The sequence below is a fragment of the Octopus bimaculoides genome, chromosome 6 (assembly GCF_046866305.1).
Source record: "Octopus bimaculoides isolate indiv1 chromosome 6, ASM4686630v1, whole genome shotgun sequence".
Lineage (NCBI taxonomy): Eukaryota > Metazoa > Mollusca > Cephalopoda > Octopoda > Octopodidae > Octopus > Octopus bimaculoides.
In genome coordinates, this window is record NC_142933.1 from 97,692,881 (window position 1) to 97,715,075 (window position 22,195).

The window sequence follows — 22,195 nt, forward strand, 5'->3', positions numbered from 1 at the left end:
CATTAAGGCATCGATCTTCCTAATTTTCAGAAGTAATGGAATGGATGCTGTACCTCTTCTGACTAATTAAAATAATGATAAAAGTGGCACTTCAACCTGATGAACTACCTGGAAGTTAGTACTTTCAGTGATGTTGCATAAATAAGGATCTGTATCTCAAAGATACATATATATTCTTTTACTTGTTTTAGTCATTTGACTGTGGCCATGCTGGAGCACCGTCTTTAGTCGAGCAAATCAACCCCTAGGACTTATTCTATTGGTGACTTTTGCCGAACCGCTAAGTTACAGGGATGTAATCACACCAGCATCAGTTGTCAAGCAATGTTGGGAAGACAAACACAGACACAAACATATACACACACATACATATGTATATACACACACGACGGACTTCTTTTAGTTTCCGTCTACCAAATCCAACCAAAGGCTATAGTAGAAGACATTTGCCCAAAGTGCCATGCAGTGGGACTGAACCTGGAACCATATGGTTGGTAAGCAAGCTACTTACCACACAGCCACTCCTGCATATATATATATATATATATATATATATATATATATGTATGTATGTATGTATGTAATCAGACGTAAAACATGTATATATCTACACATCCAGTCATAGAAACCATGCCAAATCAGATGGAGTCTGGTGCAGCTCCCTGCCAGCCCTGTTCAAATCATCCAACCCATGCCAGCATGGAAAGCGAACATTAAATGATTATGATGATATGTGATGATGTTTCAATTAATGAATGACAAAGAACAAGAGTTACATAATCACTTTCATTAGCTTACAGCTGTTGCTGCTGTAAGAAACATTGCACTCAGAGCTGAGTGTTCATGCAAAATCTTTTAGCTCCTTGTGTATTTGTGTGTGTGTGTGTGTGTGTGTGTGTGTGTGTGTGTGTGTGTGTGTGTGTGACACTGTCATTCCACTGGATCTAAAGAAAATACCTGTAAAATTCTAAATATGTTTCCTTTAAAAATGAATTCCAGGTAATTTTCACTGCATTTTTTGTTTTGTTTTGTTTTAATAATCTTCTCTGTGTTGTAAAGGAAATGGGATAATGCTACAGATTTTGTTCAGATGCACTTTCTTAAAATTTTATGGAATGGTTATGGGATGAGATGTATCAAATTTATTTGGTTCAAGATGAAAATGAACTTACTTCTACTCATGAAACCTAATCTGTTTCTTGGTTATATTAATCTCTTTTCCTGTTTAGTTGACAAAAAGCTTAATGGGCCATGATTGAGATAGTCATAGTTGAAGGAGAGGTTTCAATATCAGCTAATTAATGTTCGCTATCCAAAAGGAATGGAAGCAAGTCAAATTGCAAACTTATAAACAATGTTTTATCGATGTATTAAGTTCCAGTACAAAGCAAGTTCACTTAGTACGATGCATATTGATCTCTTTTTGCCTTGGCATAAGATTTTGGTTATTGAGCCAATGAGGGAGTCTATACACAGTCTTTTGATTTGTTAGAAATAGCTGTCAAATCTCCTGAAAATCACACATTAGCATTTTTTTTAAATGGTGCATTGGAATAATGTAATCTAAAGTGCACTATTACTGTAAAAATATGGTTGGATGGTTATTGGATGACAGCCTTGAACCATAGGTCTGTGTGATCAGGTCTGACAGGACTAATCAACAAAAACAATCTTAATTAGTTTTGTATAAGCCTGTATAGTACTTTGAATTGAATCCAGAATATTGTAGAACATTATCTTTTGTTTTTCACTTGTTCCAATCATTAGTCTGCATCCATGTTGGAGCACCAGCTTGGATGGTTTTAGTTGAATAAACTAAACCCCACCCTGCCCCGAGTACTTATTTTTCTAAAGTCTGGTACTTATGCTATCAGCCTCTTTTGCTAAAATGCTAAGCTTTGGAGACAAGCAAATCAACATTGATTATCAACCAGGGTGGGAAAAACACAGACACACTGACATATATGTATATGTATATATAAATATAAATACATATGTATATATCTGTATGTGTGTGTGTGCATATATATATATACACACACACACATATATATAAATGGAAAAATACGCATTAAGTACAGGACATCACCAACAGGCGAAAAATATGTAAGCACACAACAAGAGACAAGTATGGGACAAAATACCAAAAGAAATCTAACTCTTACTCAGTTGCTGACTGTTTATTACTACCTGTTTCGTGCTTTTAACGACAGGACAGGAAATCTTCACAAGTCAGCAGCATCCAAAAATTTAAATATAAAATTTGTGGAAAGTTAGGACTTCAAACAAAGAAATGACACCAGAGTGAACGTACGGAAATGATCGACGAAGGCAGATGCTTAGGGCTGTTAGGCCAAGACGAATTGTAATGGGTAATGCCTGAGAGAAATTTTGAAAGGATAAAAGGATATACAATAAATAGAAGAGAAAAAAATGTGTGTCTATATATGTATACTTGCACAGCTTCTGTGTACCAAATTCACTCACAAAGTATTGTTTCGCCTGGAGCTATAATAAGAAACAAGGTGCTGTGCAATGGTACTGAACTCAAAACCACATGGTTGCAAAGCAATCTTCGTAACCACACAGCCATGCCTGAGGTACTTATTTTTATCAGTCCCAGGAATTATAATCTGTTGCAACCTTATTTGAACTCTGCATTCTCTTAGCAAACTAGTTACAATAGAGTCTTGTGTCTTGTCTCAATTTCTCTAATAGCCTTCACTCACACTGAATATTATTGATAGTACTATAACAATATTTTATTATGGTGTTACCTGAAGCTTGTATAACCCTGAGGTTGATGCTAATCAATACAATTCACTCTACCTAAAGTTTCACTCCTAATTAAATAACTATTCCCTCACCCTACCTGTAACGATTACATTACAATCAGATAACACGTTAACATATTGAATTGATTTCTGTTAAAGGCATTGTTATACAAATACAAATAAAATATCCTCTTACCACTATTTCATTCATTAAAACATCAATGTAGTTGACTGTGCCAACTTATATTGACTGCCATTGGAATTGGCACGATTCTGCCAAAGTTTTCAGGTGAAAACAAAGTTCTCTGATTTCTTTTTAATTTGAAAAGATATTTTTTTAAAGCCAGTTTGTGCTATTCGAAAATCTTCTGCTTCTAATGATCTATTATTATTATTATTATTGAGTGAGAGAGTAGTGCATGCCATCAAAGTGACACTGGGGTAAAATATACGAAGCCCATTATATCCATCATGACTACCCGTCTGATAAGGGTACACCAGACACATACATCACAACCATATGTGCGTGACATGGTGATCTCATATCAAGATAAACAGTGCATGACCTCGCAGGTGGGGCCCGGTTAGAATTTTCTTCAGGTCGAGTAGCCCATCCCGCTGAAAAGGTCCATGAATAAGGTTTGTTTAAGGATGTTGAGCAAAACACCCATGTTTCCAAAGGTGAATTATTCAAACCCCAGAGAACCTCTCAACACATGGCTATGATGCTCCCCACTACTTCTGCTCATGATCAGAGATGCACATATCGTCAGCCACTAAGGGAGATGCTCAACTGGTTACGGTCAAACAACTGACAAGCAAATCTGTGGTATTGAGCAGAATATTTGCTGTAGCCCATTTTTTTATACCAAGACAAAACAATGTACATGATAACACTTCCAACCAATTAAGATCAGAAGCCATGAGAGCCACTGCCTGGTACTGCATCCGGGCATTTATTATTATTATTATCTTTTAGTAGTCATCATTATTATAGGGTGGTTAGAACAATAGACGAAATGCCAAACAGTATTTGTTATAGCTTTTTACATTCTGAATTTAAATCCTACTGAGGTTAACTTTGCCTTTTATCCCACTGACATCAGTAAAATACATGTGGTCCCTCTGATGGCTGCAGTTATGACAAGGGAGATAATCATTTTGTAATAGTATTAAGCAGGATTAGAAATTTGGGATTGAAATGGAATTATATTGAAAAATACGTGCAAAATTCACATATCAATTTGTTTATTTACTTAATACAATAAAGTATCAGTCTAAGTACAAGAGTCAAGAGTATTGACTAATTTCTGTCCCTTAAAATATTGGTCTTTAGTTCAATTCAGAAACCATTGTTAAAGGCAGTGAATTGGCAGAAACATTTGTTTGTGTGATATAATACCTTGTGGTATTTAGTTATTTCCCTTCATGTTGTTAGTTCTCACCCCTTGAAGGTCAATATAAGAACCAACCAATCAAAAACTGAAATTAATTAAATAGGTTGACATAACCATATCTGTAAACTTGAGTCTGAGTTTGAAACCCTTGTTGTTATCAGAGAAGATGGGTTTTGAATTTTCTCAAGTCGTATTTCTGAATGTCTGTTAATTAATGTTTGGCCTTCATTTAAATAATAGCCATATCTCAATTAAGATCAACTTGTCTTTTCATCATATTAGATCAATAAAATATGTGAATCTCATACACTGATATTAATTCAATCAACTATACAATGCCCAACAGTGTTGTGAGTTTGTGCCAATATTATATATTATTATTATTATTATTATTATTATTAAGGTGGCAAGCTGGCTGAATCATTAGCATGCTGGACAAGATGCTTAATGGCAGTTCATCTGTCTTTACTTTCTGAGCCTCAAAATTGCTGGCCTTGTGCCAAAATTAGAAATAATAATAATAATCCTTTCTATTGGAGGCACAAGGCCTTAAATTTGTTGGGAGGGGACTAGTCGATTATATCAACCCCTGTATTTCACTGGTACTTAATTTATCAACCCCAAAAGGATGAGAGGCAAAGCCTACCTCAGCAGAATTTGAACTCAGAACGTAGTGACATGCGAAATACAGCTAAGCATTTCTCCTGATGTGCTAATGATTCTGCCCACTTACTACCTTAATAATAATAATAATAATAATAATAATAATATCATTATTGCTGTGGCATTATTGAGGACAAGATCTTTGGATTCATGTGCATCACATTCTTTGCAACATCTAGTAATGACTTTTCTCTGCTTTTGTTTAACTACAATTAGAGAGAGGTGGGTTGTCATTTTTGTTGTTGCTTTTTAATCTGTTTAAGCCAGAATGTGAAAACCTTGAAGTGAGAGCTGTCAGTTGCTAAGCAGTATGAAAAATTACAGTTATTTTTATTTCTAACAACCCAGAGATGTATGAATTAATATCACTTGAAATGAATTTCTTTTTTAGTTTAGAAGATCAGTTTCTAATCATGCTATTTTGCAGCATGAATCAACAAATTTCAAACATGATCATTGAATGAGATTTAATTTACCAATGTTTTACTTGCAGCTAGAATTCTCAAACTTTTTCTTCTGGTGTACCCTTAATCATGGCATCCAACCATTTTGCAATAATGTCTGGTGTACCTCTTTACATGAGGTATACCAAGCATAGGAAATAGACACGTATTATTTATTATTTACATGGTCATGTGATCAACCACACTATCAGATGATGTTATACATCGCTAATCACAATGCGCTTTGCATTGTTTTAGCTTTCATATGATACCACCCCACTGGTTAGGCGAACAGGGCAACATTCCCCGGGGTGTATCCACTTACAGCTGAGTTGACTGGAGCAATGTGAAATGAAGTATTTTGCTCAGGAACACAATGCACTGCCCAGTTGGGGAATCAAACCCACAATTTAATAATAGTCGCTTCTGATAGGACCCTATGGAGGAAGTGCCCAAGGACTCTACTCCTAAGAATAATGGGCAACAAAAATGGATGGATGGATCAAAATCTGGTATCCTTAGATTGTAAATGGTCAATACCAGCATAATATACCCATTAATAATTACAGATATTTTACTGATCCACTAAGAAGTCTTGATTATTTTGAGAATTAATTTAAATATTCATGCAGTTTACTTGTTAGAAATGTAGTAAGGAAAATGATTAACCCTTTAGCAGTTAATCTGGCCATATCTGGCCCAAATATTCTACCTGTTTTATGTTCAAACTGGTCAGATCCAACCTCTCACACCTATTCTACAATGTCTTTCTAAAATAAACAGCCACATCATCAAAATCTCAAAGCTATGAGAATACATGATGAATTAAACACAATGTGGATAAATAAGTATTACATTTGACAGTAATTTTAATGCAGTATACTTAGCCTACAATTTGTAAGTTAAATCCCTATTATAGACATTACATTATCTATTCTTGATGGCAGACTCCTCTGATATTTTGTCTGGCCAAAAAATAGACACTGCTACTTCGCTTTTAAATGATTAGTGCTAGATAGATAATCCAACTACAAAATACTTCAATAATTTATGAAAAAAATTTAAATTTAGGAACCATTCCATTAAAGAAAAAAAACATCCAATATAGCTTGAAAAAAAAAGAAACAAAATGAAAATAAAAATTGGATGAAATTAATCTACCATTGGCTGAAAATATTGATTTTTTTTTATTTTTGACTTTTTTCAGCAGGATTTAAAAAAATAAAAACGAAAGAAAGAATAATGTAACTTGTTATTGTGCACATTACCGTCATTCCTTGCATCCAACATATTTAACCACTAAAATGTTAGGTGTTGTTACTGCCAGCCCATCCACTTGATTGATTGCTTACTTGCTTCAGTGTCTTCTCTGGTATGTCAGAAGCTACTGAAGTTAGGAAGTCCAAATGTTCTGTGAATGATTGCTAAGAAAAATAACAAAAAAAAAAAAAAAGCAAATTATTATTATTATTTTTTTTTTTTTTTTACTTCACTTCTTTAGCAATATATGTGGATGCATGATGGACAAGTTACGGATTATACAAAAACGAAATCAGTGATAAGAAAATAAAATGAATGTTATACAAAAATGAAATCAGTTACTTAAAAAAAAATGTTTATTCACACAGATACATACATAGCAATATAATTGAACAGTTACTAGTGCAAATTAGATGCAAATACTGCCCCCCCCCCCCATATGTAAAGAAAAATCTATTTTATTTATTCACTTTTTGTTCGATACTGAGGCAAATATTTCTGGCTATATATCAGAATGGGAAGAGCAACATATTGAATGTAGATACTTGCATAGTTAGTTATTAACCAGAAATCAATGAAAGTAAGCTCTGTTTAAGTTGACCAAGTTCCCATTCATGTGAAGGAAAATAAAGAATTGTTATTAATTCCTTAGCTATTTATGTTAATGATATTCCCACGGGCTACAAGGGCTTATAGAGCCAATAGGTAGTTAGCTATGGGCCATGATATTAAGGCACAAGTGAGAAACTTTTTTTTTTGTTTTTTTTTGATAAAATGTCAAGTTGTTCATTACTTGTAGCAGCAAGGTGAACTTGGGGATATAAAATGGGCCAGATATTAAGGGACAAAAAAAGAAACATTTTTTTGGAAAAAATGCCAAACTGTTTGTTACTTGCATCGGCTGAATGAACTTGGGGTTATAAACTGGTGTCTTGCTCAGAGAAGCAACGAGGTCATGCCCTATGAACTAGTAGTCTAAATATTATGCTTATTTATTCATCATTTTATGTCCACTTTTCCATGCTTGTATGGGTCAGATGGAATTTGTTGAAGCAGATTTTTTACAGTTGGATGTCCTTCCTATTGCCAGCCCTCACTTATTCTCAAGCAAGGTAATGTAGCTAGACATGTTTTTCACAGAAGACTGGAAACGCTTGTATGGTGGTGATGCTCATTTACAACCTTCATGTCAAGACAAGGGTGCATGCACACACACACACACACACACACATATATTCCAACCCATGCCAGCATTGAACATGGACATGAAATGATGATGATATATATATATATATATATATATATATATATATATATATATATATGACAGGCTTCTTTCAGTTTCTGCCTACCAAATCCACTCACAAAGCTCTGATCAGCCTTGAGCTATAGTAAGAAACATTTGCCCTAGGTGCTGTGCAGTGGAACTGAACCCAAGCCCACATGATCAGGAAGCAAGCTTCCTTACTACACAGCCATTAACTATTGTTAATACGTTGAACTTAGTAGAGCCATTATTGTAGAACATGAGCAAATATAAAGTTGGTGGGGGTGGGAATAGTTTTGTTTGTTTGATTTTTTTTTTTTTTTTTTTTTTTCAAGGGTATTGCTTTTTGATTAATTTTGGTCAACTGGAAGCATCTACTTAGTGGCTAATTCATATTCTAATTAGACTAATGGTAGCCCAATTTGTTTATTATCGTTTCTTTCTTATCATTACTTGTATAAATTTAGTTACCAATTTCAGAAGTATGTGAACTAGGCTGTTAAGTTAGGATAAGGACATTTTAGCTTCTAATTGAATGTGCTTTCATTGATTTCTGGTCAATATCTTAACTAATTAGGCATTAGAGTCAAACTTCCATGCATGGATTGATGGTGATTATTACTGTCTGATTTTAATGACTGAAAGCAAAGAATTAGTTCTTTTTGATAGAAACCTTCTGGAGACCACCCCTGATTCTTACGACACTTAGCGTTTTCATTTTAAAGTGTTCATATTTGAATCAAATCTTCCATAATTTTATGTTGGAAGACTGTTAAGTTGTTAACACCAGCTTCATTAGGAGAAAGTTAATTATTTTATCAAGTGAATGGTCCCTTCAAATTCTTGATTATTTTTACAAATAACTGAAGCATATTGGAATGTATTGCAATATGATTATGGTTACAAAATAGTTATGCTTTCAAAATAGTTATGCTTTCATTTGTCATTCCCGGAGGAGCAATAAGGTCTATTTTGACTTTTCCCTGTGATCCCAACGTATTTCAAAATTTTTCAATTTATATACACTTCTTTTGCTTGATATAACTACATGAATTGTGTGTGTGTGTGTGTGTGTGTGTGTGTGTTCAGGCAAGGCTGCATGGTCAAGGAACTTCAGTTCCATTATGTGGCACCTTGGGCAGTTGTTTTCTTACTATAGCTCCAACCCAAGAAAGCCTTGTTGGTGGATTTGGTAGAGAGAAACAGAAAGAAGCCCATCATGTCTGTCCTTGTCTTGACATCATGTGATAGTTGTAAAGAAGCATCAATGTTATGCAACTGACATTGTTTGTTACCAATCTCATGTGAAAAGTATGTCTAGCTACGAAGAAATATTACCTTGGTCGGCAACAGGAAGGGCATTTGGCCATGGAAAATGTGCCTCAATGAATTCTGTCTGACCCTGCAAGCATGGGTCAGATGTAATATACATACATACATACATACACATACATCTCACAGTATCAACCAGATCATCAGATGCTGGTCACAATGTGCTTTCAATTCTGTCTTGATTGTGTCATTCTTTTCCATCTAGACCCAAATTGCTTGACTAAATCGTCTTCCCATCATCATGGAGACCTTCCAAGTGGCCTTTTCCGATCTTTTGGATGCCACTCAGCAACTGCACAGGTCCACCTGTTACCTGTGAACCTTGCAACGTATCCAGCCCAGTAGAACTTGTACTTTTGGTTCTATGTGATCACATCATTTTTTCTGTTCTTGAATTATCTCATTTCAAATGTACTCTCTTCATGATGTTCCCCACTTGGATCTTTCCATGGCCCTTTGCATTGTATCCAATTGATGTTCTGTCCTCTTCATAGTAGCCCACATCTCACTTGTGTATAAGATTGCAGGTACAACAGTGCTATTGAGTCTGGCACTTATGGCATTGTCTAGCTTAGTCTGGAACCCATCCTTTATTGATTAAAAGCCTTCCATCCTGCCCTTATTCTCTTTTGAGATTTCAGCATCCATATATGGCAGGCATGAATATGTGGTTAAGAAGTTTGTTTTTTCAACTACATGGGTTCAATCTCATTTGGCACAAGGCAAGCAAATTCGAGCGAGGGGTTTAGTTGATTACATTGACCCTAATGCTCAACTGGTACTTATTTTATCGACCCTGAAAGGACAAAAGGCAAAGTTGACCTCTGTGAAATTTGAACTCAGAATGTAAAGATAGATGAAATGCTACTAAGCATTTTGCTGGTGTGCTAACAATTCTGGCATCTTACCACCTTATTGGATTTAAAATATTCTTTTCTACTCTAGGCACAAGGCCTGAAATTTTGAGGGGAGGGGATCAGTTGATTAGGTCGATCTCAGTACGCAACTGGTACTTAATTTATCAACCCTGAATGGATGGAAGGCAAAGTCGGCCTCGGTGGAATTCAAACTCAGAATGTAAAGACAGGTGAAATGCTGCTAAAAATTTTGCCTGTTGTGCTAATGTCAGCTCGCTGTCAGTGGATTTAAAATATTAAGAAGAAAGTTTGGGGAACTTTGCTGTTAATAATAAAGATCTTAGACACTAAGAAAGGTATGGTTTTGTCTTATGTCAAATATACAAATAGACATACAGAATGGAATTGTTCCTAGATTATATGTAAACTGAAGATTTAGTGAATTTGAGAATTAGTTTAGCTTCAAAACAAAAGTTAATTATTATAAGATACTTTTTTCAGTGTTGAATTATAGCAAAATTTTAAGGTACTAAGAACATTGTATTGCTTTTGATTTTTGAGTTAAATAAGTATTTATTAACCTGAATTCCCTTCTTAATGCATTGCTGTGTTTAAAAAAATAGAGAATAGTGGAAACTAAGTCTTTATGTTAAAAATTAAACTTTGAGGTATTAGGTTATGTCTATTGCGTATTTACAAATACATTTTAGGCTATCGAGATAGATAAATATTTATCACTAGTCAGCAGGAAGCGCTTAACTTGGTTTGCTTACAGTTATGAATAAAAGTCAACTTTTACTATGATGTTGCATGTAAGAATTACTTCGTTACTGTGGGAAAACCTGTTAAAACGAGATTTTGGCAACATTGAGTCAACATAAGTTGTGATAGAACTTGTATCAAAATTATTCTGACTCAAAAAAATTCAACAAAAATAGAAATGGATATTTCTTAGGCGTTTTCAATGGAATTTATTAAACATGCTTGTATTTCATATTTATTCTTGCTAAACAAAATATAAAAGTAATATAATATATATTTTGCAATATGCCTTCCATTAATCTATTTTTAGATAATTAAAATTAAATTTTAAATGGGAAGTTTTTGTTTTCTGCTGGTTTATGACATTTTTTATTTGAAGTTTTTCACTTAATTAGGTTTTTCCGCTTCAATGATCATTTGTGTCATCTATAAATAGCAGGAATGTTAAGCTTGCAGTATTTTTTTTAGATAAAGTTTTGTTTGTATTCAAAGCAGTTATTCTTAGTCCTGCTGTTTCTTCTATTCAAGAACTGTTCACTTATAAAATTCCAAAGTGCAGTATGTAATTTTATTTAATGTCTCAGAAATGTAATACTCAAGAGACTGATTAGATTTTAGTTGCAATGTTTTTAAGGTTATTTCTGTAAACATCTAAGATCTCTCAAGCTGTCTTCCTCTGTCATTTTTCCTTTTCAACTTGATTCAACTGTCTGATAATCATTTCATGAGATGAGCTGGTTTCTTATGAAGTCAGTGGTGCAAGTCTTGAGCAATTTGTTTTATTATTGGCATTTACTAAGAGGCTTTCTAAAGTAGATTTAATTTTACTTCCCCATCAAATAACGAGAAGTAAAAGAATTGGCTGATATGGAAAGTAACTAAAGATAGAATTGATAAGCTGACATGTTGCCCAATCTAAGTAAGAATGAGGGAGGGGAAAGCATGGAATTATTGATAAATTTTAAAAATTGCTATGGAAGCATAATTTTGTTTTATTTTACTTTAGTTTCTAACACCTACCATATTGGAGATGCTGGTGATGTTAGTTAATAAATTAATAATATACTTACCTTTCCCCTTGTAATTCCTCCATTCTCTTATTTCTTAGACCCCTTACTAAAAACATTATCCCAATCTTTTTTTTTCTTTTACTTTTCTTGTAAATTTGGATTTTGTTGGCAGTGCCCTTCCGTGGCCACCATCTTTGGATTGAAGCATACAAAAAAATTCTCTGTAACTCCTTCCTCTTTGCATTTTCTCCTCCAGCCACACATCATATTAATCTATAGCAATTTGCACATTGATTGTTACTTATAGTAATCAGACTATGTTGTTCCTGTTCTCCAAGAAGATCTGCAAAGGCTATGGATATTGCACTACAATCTCAGCCTAATAGTATATATATATATATATATATATATATATATATCATAATCATTGTCCATTTTCCATGCTGGCATGAGTTGGAGGGTTTGACAAGAGCTGGCAAAGCCAGGAGCCACAACTGGTTCCATAGTCTGTTTTGGCTTGGTTTCTACAGCTGGATGCCCTTCACAATGCCAACCACATTACAGGGAGTACTGAGTGCTTTTTATGTGGTACCAGCATCAGCACTTTTTACGTGATACCAGCACCACTGCTTCTTATGTGGCACCATCATCAATGTTTTATATTCTTATTCTTTTCTTTCTTTTATTTGTTTCAGTCACTTGACTGCGGCCGTGCTAGAGCACCGCCTTTAGTGAAACAAATCAACCCTGGACTTATTCTTTGTAAGCCTAGTACTTACTTATTCTGTCAGCCTCTTTTACCGAACTGCTAAGTTACGGGGACATAAACACACCAACATCAGTTGTCAAGTGAAGGAGTGGGGACAAACACAGACACACAAATATATATAACTATACACACACACACACACACACACACACATTTCAGTTTCTGTCTACCAAATCCACTCACAAGGCTTTGGTCGGCCCGAGGCTATAGCAGAAGACTCTTGCCCAAGGCACCATGCTGCGGGACTGAACCCAGAACCATGTGATTGGGAAGCAAGCTTCTTACCACACAGCCACTCCTGCACCTAAAATATATATATATACATGCACACACTAGGTTGTGGGGTTAATTCCTGGATTAGGCAGTGTGTTGAACAAGGCACTCCATTTCATGTCTAGTCTACTCAGTTGAAATGAGTACTAGCTGAGTGCTAGTGCAGCCCTTCCTCCCTTCAGCTGTAACATCCTGGATATTCTGCTGAGTCTGGGTTGGGAAAGCCAGATGGGTGATGTTGCTTGTTACTGCATAGAAACCTAACACAATAAAAGCATGCTAGCAAGTGATTCTGAATACATGCTGCAGAACGCGCGCGCGCGTGCCTGGATTTATTTCATGTTTTGATAATGACATGTTTGTAAAAAATACATATAAGAATATATCTATCAGAAAATATTCACAACAAAATAGCAAAGATGGTATTTAAAAATAATATGAAAACAAAATTGTAATTAAATCATGGTCATTTAACATCCATTTTTCATGCTGGCATGGGTTAGCTGGTTTGACAGGATCTGGTGGGCTACAAGGCTGCATTGTGCTCTATAGCCACTTTGGCATGGTTTCTATGCCCTTCCTAATGCCAGCTATTTTACAGGGTATACTGGGTGCTTTTTTTTTCATGTCACCAGCACTAGTGTGGTTGACAAGTAACTCGCAAAACAGGAAGGAACATGAAAAGGGAAGGGGGGGCCTCCCAACTAGGTGGGGTTGACAGGGTGACGAGGTGATTTTATGCCTGGGACAAGCAAAGGTGTTGTTTTACTATAGAGAAGATATGTGGCTACCCCACATGTTCAGTGAAATGTTCAGCGATATTTCGTCTGTCTTTGTGTTCTGAGTTCAAATTCCACTGAGGTCAACTTTGCCTTTCATCCTTTCAGGGTCGATAAATTAAGTACCAGTTGCGTACTGGGGTTGATCTAATCAACTGGCCCCCACTCCCAATAATTTGTAAAAGAGGGAAGAATTTAATAAAATAGCTTTGTCGTGGTGTTTGGAACAAATTAGCATAAAATTTTGATGAAAGATTTTGATATAGATAATTTAAAGCGGAAAGTTTATATCCTAGAACCAATGGTTTGATATCAAAGGCAGTTTGGTATCAAAAGAGTTAAATGGAACCTTCTGTGTTAAAGTAAGGTGTCAGATATATGAATAGACAGATGATTTATTAGATACAGTTGGTTGATTTTAATGGTATGTTAGGATAGTGACACTGCGCAATAATATAGTGGAGAGCATATTGGACTTTATACATAACAACATTCTGGCTATTATGTCCAACTGTACAATGTGTACAGTTGGTTGTACACATAACTCGTTTTAGTTATGCAAAAAGGGATTGTCATTATACTTAATGTAATCACAACTTATTGTTCTTACAAAATGTGCTGGCTTCTGTTACTTGTGAACTACTAGTCTGCAGTTGTTTGGTTTGCTGTTGCAGTAACTGGCCATAATAGGCCCAGTCATGCAGGTGATTCATGATTATTTAATTCTACTTAAGTGTTTAAACTGGCCATATCCAGCTCGAATATTTTACGTTGTATGTTCAAACAGTTCAGATCCAGACTCTCACATTTACTTTACTATGACATTTTAAAGATAAACAATCACATCATCAAAATTTTCAAAGCTGTGAGATAATGCATGATTAATTCAAAACAATGTGAATATATAAGCGTTATGTGACAGAGTAATCTAAATGCTGAAGGGTTAATAAATTTAAGTAATAGATTGTTTATTACTTTCTTATATGAATTTCTTATTGCTTTCAACATAATCATGACATCTTTCTATACTAGCTCTGCTTATAAAAACACGATCATCATCATTTTTCATCTGTGCTTTCCATGCTGGATCGAGACGGTCAAAACTTCTTGAAGCTTGAGGAGGAGTTGTGCTGGAAGTTTCCTTTCTTAACGCTAACCCTTATTTGTTTCAAGTAATGTCTCAGTTTTTGAACCTATTTTTGTTTTTTACTGAACTGATTCTTGTTAATCTTGACCGACAACACCTGTCTCCTTAAATGTTAGTGATTGGTTTATGATTTCACTTATTTCATGTCTTACACAAAATAAAAATATTTTTCTTGCATACTTTTCTGCGTATTGTTTATCTCTAATTTTGACATTGTCAGTATGTTAATTGGGAAAATATACTAATGTCAAGAGAAGTCAAGCAACTTTTCTGTCTGGCAGCTTTAGCAAAACATATTGTGTAGAAGATGAGATCGAAAGGGTTGAGGTCAGTTTTTTTCCTCCCTTCTAAAACTTTTCTGTTTTCTTCGGTTGCCACCTGAGACAGGTGGAGAGGAAGAGAGAGAAATTCTACTCTTTAGGAAAAGTTATGAAAGTTGATGAGTGACAGATTTCTTGTGTAGGGATGTTACCACTCTCCAGCTAAATCATAAAGAAGGAACTTGACCAGGTAGAGAATATTGACTTGGGTTTTGGCTTAGATCAGTGGTTCTCAACCATTTTTTACCTATGGACCCCTTTCATTCCTATTTCACTTAGGTGGACTCCCATAGCCATTCAATGTTTTAAAAAAATCTTAAATTTTTAGAATTAAATATTATTAGGAATTGTATAAAAAGCATTGATAAAATATTTTGTGTTTTGTAGAAGTATAACCAATTCATTGCAGATAAATTTTAATGACTAAATCTTATGTAAACCCCAGTTGAAAATCACTGGCTTAGAGTTTCAGTGTACCTGGTCCTCTCATTTTGGGTACTCTGTTTTATCTGCAGTATTTATTAGTCTATTTCCTCAATTTTCAAACCTACAAATTAGGAGTCTGTAATATAAAAGAGAACTAAATATTATTAATTTTTCCTGGCCCCAGTCCATAGTCAAATTTGTGATTGCATGACTGGAAGTATGATATAACCACTGTCCAAGGTAGCTAATGTGTAACAAGGAGTCGTTGTAATTATGTTAGGTTTATCTATCATAGTGATAATGGTCATTATGATTCATAAATATGCAATAAAGATATAAATTTTATGTTGCTTGTGCACATGATGTTTACAATTGTCACCAAGCATGGCTGCTCACATCAGAGATTGTATTGATCTATGTTCAACTCAATGCAGTAAAATTTTGCTCACTGTGGTTGACATGAAGTAACAAGAAAATAAAACCGATATTGGTAGCAATGAAACAGTTTTTTTTTTTATCTGCACAAGAATTTATATTATAAATAGATGCTATATACAGTGTCAACACAATTTATGTTCCTCGAAATTGCATATTTCTTTACTTTCTGAAAATATAAAATGCTTTTCAAAAATTTTTATTTTTATATTCTGGAAATTTTAAATGCTCTTTCACTTTGTAAAGATTCTGATTTAAAAACTAAATAAATAAAATAATTTAAGATTTTTTCAAGAGAAAATTTTCCTCACATCCTGAATGTCTGATGTTCAAAACATAAACTCCAAAGATTGTTTGGGGTTTTTTTTTAAAGAAAAATACATAATAAATAAGTTAGATGTTTTTTTTTTTTTTTTTTTAAATGTCCATGTTGAAATAAGTAATTGCCCATGTGAGTTATATTACTGTAAAACAGTTCCTTTCATTGCTGGTGGTCTTGGACTGTCTTTTGACCCTTGAATTCAAATGTTTGTGTGAAGGGGTTGTCAAAAGTTGGAAGGGTGTGATCTGCATATTCAATATTTGACAGGTTGTACTCCATGGCCTCCCATCATTCAATGATAAAATGCTGAAATTCCTGTAACTCTGCACAAAACTGCTAGCAAATTTTGAATTTGCCAGCAGTTTTGTGCTAAGCAAGCTTAGCAACTGGCAGTTTATGTTTCTCCATATGATACTCACATAACCACCTAACACCAATTTTAAAGTTATCAAGCATTGTTTCTGTCTTCTTTGTGATTTCCAGTGTTTTGAGATGTAGGTTAGTTTTACAGACTCCACTATTGGCCATTCTATGTAATGTCTCCTCTTTTGTGTCACTGGTTTCCAGAAGAAATAAGATAATTTTCCAGTTTTCATTAAATAGCATCAAATTTATCAATTAAACTGATTATGTTATTTCTACAATGTTAGTTTTACAGCAGGTGCACTTTTGTCATCCTACACAATTAGGATTCAAAATAATTTTCAAATTTTTTTGTTTCATCCAGGATGCAAGAAATTTTACAATATATTTCATGCAAGTTCTGGAGCTTTACCCTGAAATTTTTTGTGGCAGCAGTGGCCACAGATTATGATCATTTTTATAACCTTTTGTTTTGATTTGATTTACCGTAACTCTTACAGTTCTGTAGTGCTTTCTCTCTCTACATACATATCTCCCATTTCTGGTAGATACTAGAGATTTTGATGAAATCAGTAAGTTGTATAAAAATCATAAGAATATAAACTATTGCTTGAGTTTGGATGAAATTTGTGGATACAATACAATAACTTTTGGTGTACATTGTGAATGTGGCCTTTACCTGTTGTTATGTCACTTTCGCTTTCCAAAATAGGTTGAATACAGTTAAGTTTATTTTTTTTGTATTTTCATATATACTTACAAGATATTGATTCCTGTGCATCAATTTCTTGTCTCTGGGCTGAATTTGTGCTATAGCTTGGAATTGGTCTCTGTAACTTGGAAGTTGCACTACTCCTATTCAAAAAAGTATTCCAAGATATGCCTTCAAAAATTTTGTAAGACCCAACAAATTATGATCTTCTGATAATCTCAGTATGCAGAGACACTACATTTAAGATATATCAGTATTTTTTTTTTGTAAGGGGACGGTTGTTTATTCTTACAACTCACTAATGAAAGCATTGATGCTTTATCAGCTACATAATAACACCACTCCTTCTCAATCGATAAATCCCAATATCACTTTAATAGCTGGTGTTAATAGATGTCACTGAAATATCACTCTTTTTTATCCAAGTTCAAACACTCTTTCTCTAATTAGATTATTAATAAATAAATAATATATAATCACTAAATTCTAAGTCACCACTTGAAGTATTAACAGCCATAATGCTTGAAAATCAATGGAAGAAAAGAATCTGAAGAAATTCAGGAAAAAAAAAATGTGAAAATGAACACACATAGTGCTTCAGTCCTTCTAAAATAAGGCTAGACTTTTGTTTCTTGCAGTAAAGGATTTTAAGAGTCAACAGTTTTACATTTTGTATTCACTTCTGAAATGGCACAAGTTGATAAGTGGACTCAGTTAAGTCTTTTAGAAGGGGCTATAGAAGATGCTATGTGTACTGTCCTTCCCTTCCAGACTTTGAAAGTATAGCAGCAAGGTCTTTATGAACTACCAGTTTATATGCAACAAAACCTTCCTAAACTAGAAACCCTTAAATAAGTTATACTCTAGCCATAATTAGAATCCCAATGAAGGACAATAACACAATATCAATGTATGGTATAGTATAAACAACAAAACCCCCATAGAAACCAAGAATTCTTTGACAAGTTCAACCTGACAAGAATGAAAGACAGCTTACAACAGTGAAAACACACAATATAAAAGATTCACAAGTAACAAGCACGTCAAACATATGCTTCCATCATCAGCTGCCTAACAGATATCATTGTGGTTTTGACAACTTATTTTCAATATTTGTATGCGTTTCTTCATTGCTTGGTTAGGATGATGGCAAAGCCTAATGTACAGTGTTTGATTGTAGTCAATAAGAGCAATGAAGAACTTCATATATCTAGTTCTCGATTCAGAATGAAATGTATTTCTTTACTGTCATTAATATAGTGTCATTACATCAGTCAGTCATCAGTTCCTTCCCTTTAATATTTTTTCTAGTAGTAGTGGATAACATAGTTGTTTTTTAAATTTTTTATAGTTACTCTTTAGGGATAGTGATAAGTAATAGCCTCTGTCTGCCGCATACAGAAAGTAGATCAAACCTTTGATCATTAAACTGATCAAGCAAGCTGATAATCAGTGGTATTCCAACCATGATCATTCAGTCTTTTTTGGGCTGTACACACTATGCCTTTGTTTTTAAGAGAGAAGAGTTTTGACAAGTGAGATTTAGCTGCTATTTTTAACAAGCAGATTGATTACATAGAGATTCCCTCAAATGCAGAATAAAATGCAATTGCTCAACAAATAATAGAAAAAACAAAGATTCCACTCATGATGTATAGAAACACAAATATAAAAAAAAAAATATCAAAAGCTGAAGAGATAGGATAGTTGCTGGTAAATCTTTCTACATGGCTGCTTTGCATGATTTCTAACCATTGAGGTCAGGCATTCATTCCATTTATGTCAGCATTGGTATATATATCTCTGTGTGTATGTATGAGATATGTGTTAAATCAATTCTTCTTAATATAATGCATTTTTTTTTTCTATCTTTTTCATCATATTACTTTTTTTAATCAAAGATATAATATGCAAAAATGTCTACTTACAATGTGTAGAAAAAAATGGAACAAACCTAAATGGCCTTTATTGTTATACTTTGTTAAACTCTTTTTTTTATTATTGTTATTTCATATAGGTGTCCATTCAAAGACAACCACAATTTTACTTGATGGGAAAAGAGTGAAACTTCAATTATGGTAAGTACTATTTTAATAACACACACACACACACACACCCACACACCCACACACACACACACCCACACACACACACACACATAACAAATGATATAAACAAAAGAATCTAGCACACAACATCCTCAATTTTTATTTCATTATATATTGTTTGACTGCTATCATTCATTTAGTCTTTTCGCTCGTGCTCTCTTTTTCTCTCTCTCTTTCTCTCTCTCTCTCTTTCATTTCTCTCATCTTTCCCTCTTCCTTACATCTTCTGTAGAATCAAATCTATTAGAGACTTACTCTCCAGAACACACATGAGTGGTCCTTGGCTTTTTAGAGCTTTAGCAAAGCACTCAATGCTTGCCTTACTTCAAGAAGTTTGCTTCCTAACCACACAGTTCAGTTTTACAATATGACACCTTGGGCAAGTGGCTTCTACTATAGCCTTGTGCTGACCAAAGCCTTGTGAGTGGATTTGGTAGGTGTGAACTGAAAGAAGCCCATCGTGTGTGTGTTTGTTTGTCCCCCAACACTTGACAACCGATGTTGGTGTGTTTATGTCCCCATAACTTAGTGGTTAACTTAGCAGTTCAACAAAAGAGACCGATAAAATAGGTACCAGGCTTTACAAAAAAAAAAGTACTGGAGTTGATTTGTTCAACTAAGATTATTGAAGTTTGTGCCCCAGCATGGCCACAGTCTAATGACTGAAACAAGTAAGAGATAAGATAGCACCTTAGCTAAGATAACTAAGGAGCTTCTTGTCAGTTCTAGCCTTATGCATCCAAGGGCTCAAGAAAAATAAAGCTAAAAAGAAGCATGTCTATCAGGACCCCAATTAAACCAACTTTTTGTTATCCCAAGGTTTGGTTATATCTCTGCTACTTTTCTCTTTCTCCATTAATGACTTACTTTTCTTTTATTTATACACTCTCCAACACAGATAAGACTCCCCTCCCCCCCTTCCCTTCTACTCCACTCCTCCTTAACCCTCTTCACATAGGCATCCTCAACATGTAAACTAGGTATCTTATTTCAGAGATGTACTACTTCCACAAGCAGAAACTTCAAACACATTCTCCAGTTGAGATATGGCTTCCAAGATTATAATCACTACATGCATATCAATGAAAACAATCTCTTGCTGTACACTCCTTACACATGTTAAAGCCCTCGGGGTTTCTACAAACTCTGGGGGTTTTCCACAAACTCTGGGGGTTTTCCAATCTCTGGTGGACCTGTCTGCCTTGGTCGACAAAATATTTTTCATATTTGAATTTCAAGTGTTAGGAGGGAATAAAATATCATTGCTCCATTTAATTCATTGCAAGTTTTTGGAACCACTGAACTCGTGTGAACCTGGAGAAGCTTGTAGTAGTAGTAGTAGTAGTAGTAGTAGATGAAGTATAGTTTTAGTGCATAGTTCATCTCTTACCTGTATGTTAGGATTATCAAATTAAATATCAAGGTTGAAGATGGTTGCAACTAATTGAACACAAATCATTTTGAAACAAACTGATTTTCGAATAAAATAATTAACTCACTTTTAATTGGTTTCAACTAGATGCACTTGTAATTCTTTTCATCTGTGTGCATATATGTCTGTGTGTGCATGTGAGAGAGAGTGTAAGAGTTTTTATTTTTTAATTCACTATAGGAAGGTAATATGTAATATAGCAGGTATGCATTAAAAATGCATTTGAGGCACAGGGAATGCACATTAATGTGGATATGCACAATCTTGCTGTCAGTTGTTGCTCTTGTAATTTAATCCCAGATAAGCCTTGATCAAGCAGATCTATAATCAGAGGTGTTGCAGCTATGCACCTTGCCTTATTGTCTATTTAAGACTATGTTGTTCTGTATGTCTTTCCATCTTTGAGATAGTAGGATGTTATGGTATTCTGAGTAGATCCATAGTGTCCTGTGAGGCTGGCATTAGAGCCAAACAAGATAACAATAATGATTAGGAAAATTACAAAGTGGAAATAGAAAATATGTTGCACAGATTTGGCACAGATGCAAATGAAAGTAGGAGAGGAAGTTGGGTTCTCATTGGTGAATGGTAAAAATAAGATAGTTTCAGAGCAAGAAAGGATGCAGCTGATCCTAATTTGAGAGAGTGTTTTCTTTATGTTTGGTAAAGAGATAAGTGAGTGGTAGAAAGGGTAGAATGATTTTCTCTGGTATAAATAGACTTGGTTGAATCTTGATAGCAACAATGCAAATTAACAACATGTGAGGGACTGATACATTACTGATAAAAATAATGAACAACAAATGCCTGCACATGAGTGGCTGTGTGGTTAAGCAGTTTACTTTACAATCATGTGACTCTAGGTTCAATTAGTGTGCAACGCCTTTGTTAAGTGTCTTCTACTGCTTCAGGTTAAGCCAAAAATTTATTAAAGGACACGATTAAGTTATGTCAATTAAAACAATGCATTTAATTTTGGTTCATACTAGTTGCTTAATTGCATTTCTATGTTTATTCGTTATTGCTCCATTGATAAAGAAGGGGGAAAATAGTAAAAATTTGGCAGAGTTTGTCTTCTGCAATTATCAGTATATTGAGACAGGAATTCCCTTTGTGTGCAACTACCTTATTTGTTGATGGTGTTGGGTTACTCTTCTTTGGAGTGCAAGGCCACTATAGAGACAACATGGGGATTATGGGGATTATTCTTGTTTTATTATTTTATATTGGTTTTGAAATTATTGAAAAATATTTTTTTTTTAATGAGATTAGATAAAAATACTTAGTAAACCTTGAAAAATACTCAATTATAGATGAAACTGATAAGCACAGAATTATGACTGT

General features: G+C 34.3%; 1 protein-coding gene across 1 annotated transcript in view; it reads left to right on the forward strand.

Moving 5' to 3' along the window:
- Positions 1-22,195, forward strand: part of LOC106870240 (ras-related protein Rab-40C) — a 58,518-nt gene that overhangs the window by 17,594 nt on the left and 18,729 nt on the right. Inside the window, exon 2 of the mRNA XM_014916257.3 lies at positions 19,329-19,389. Within this exon, the coding sequence (XP_014771743.1) occupies positions 19,329-19,389 (61 nt within the window). The remainder of the gene's footprint in view (positions 1-19,328; positions 19,390-22,195) is intronic.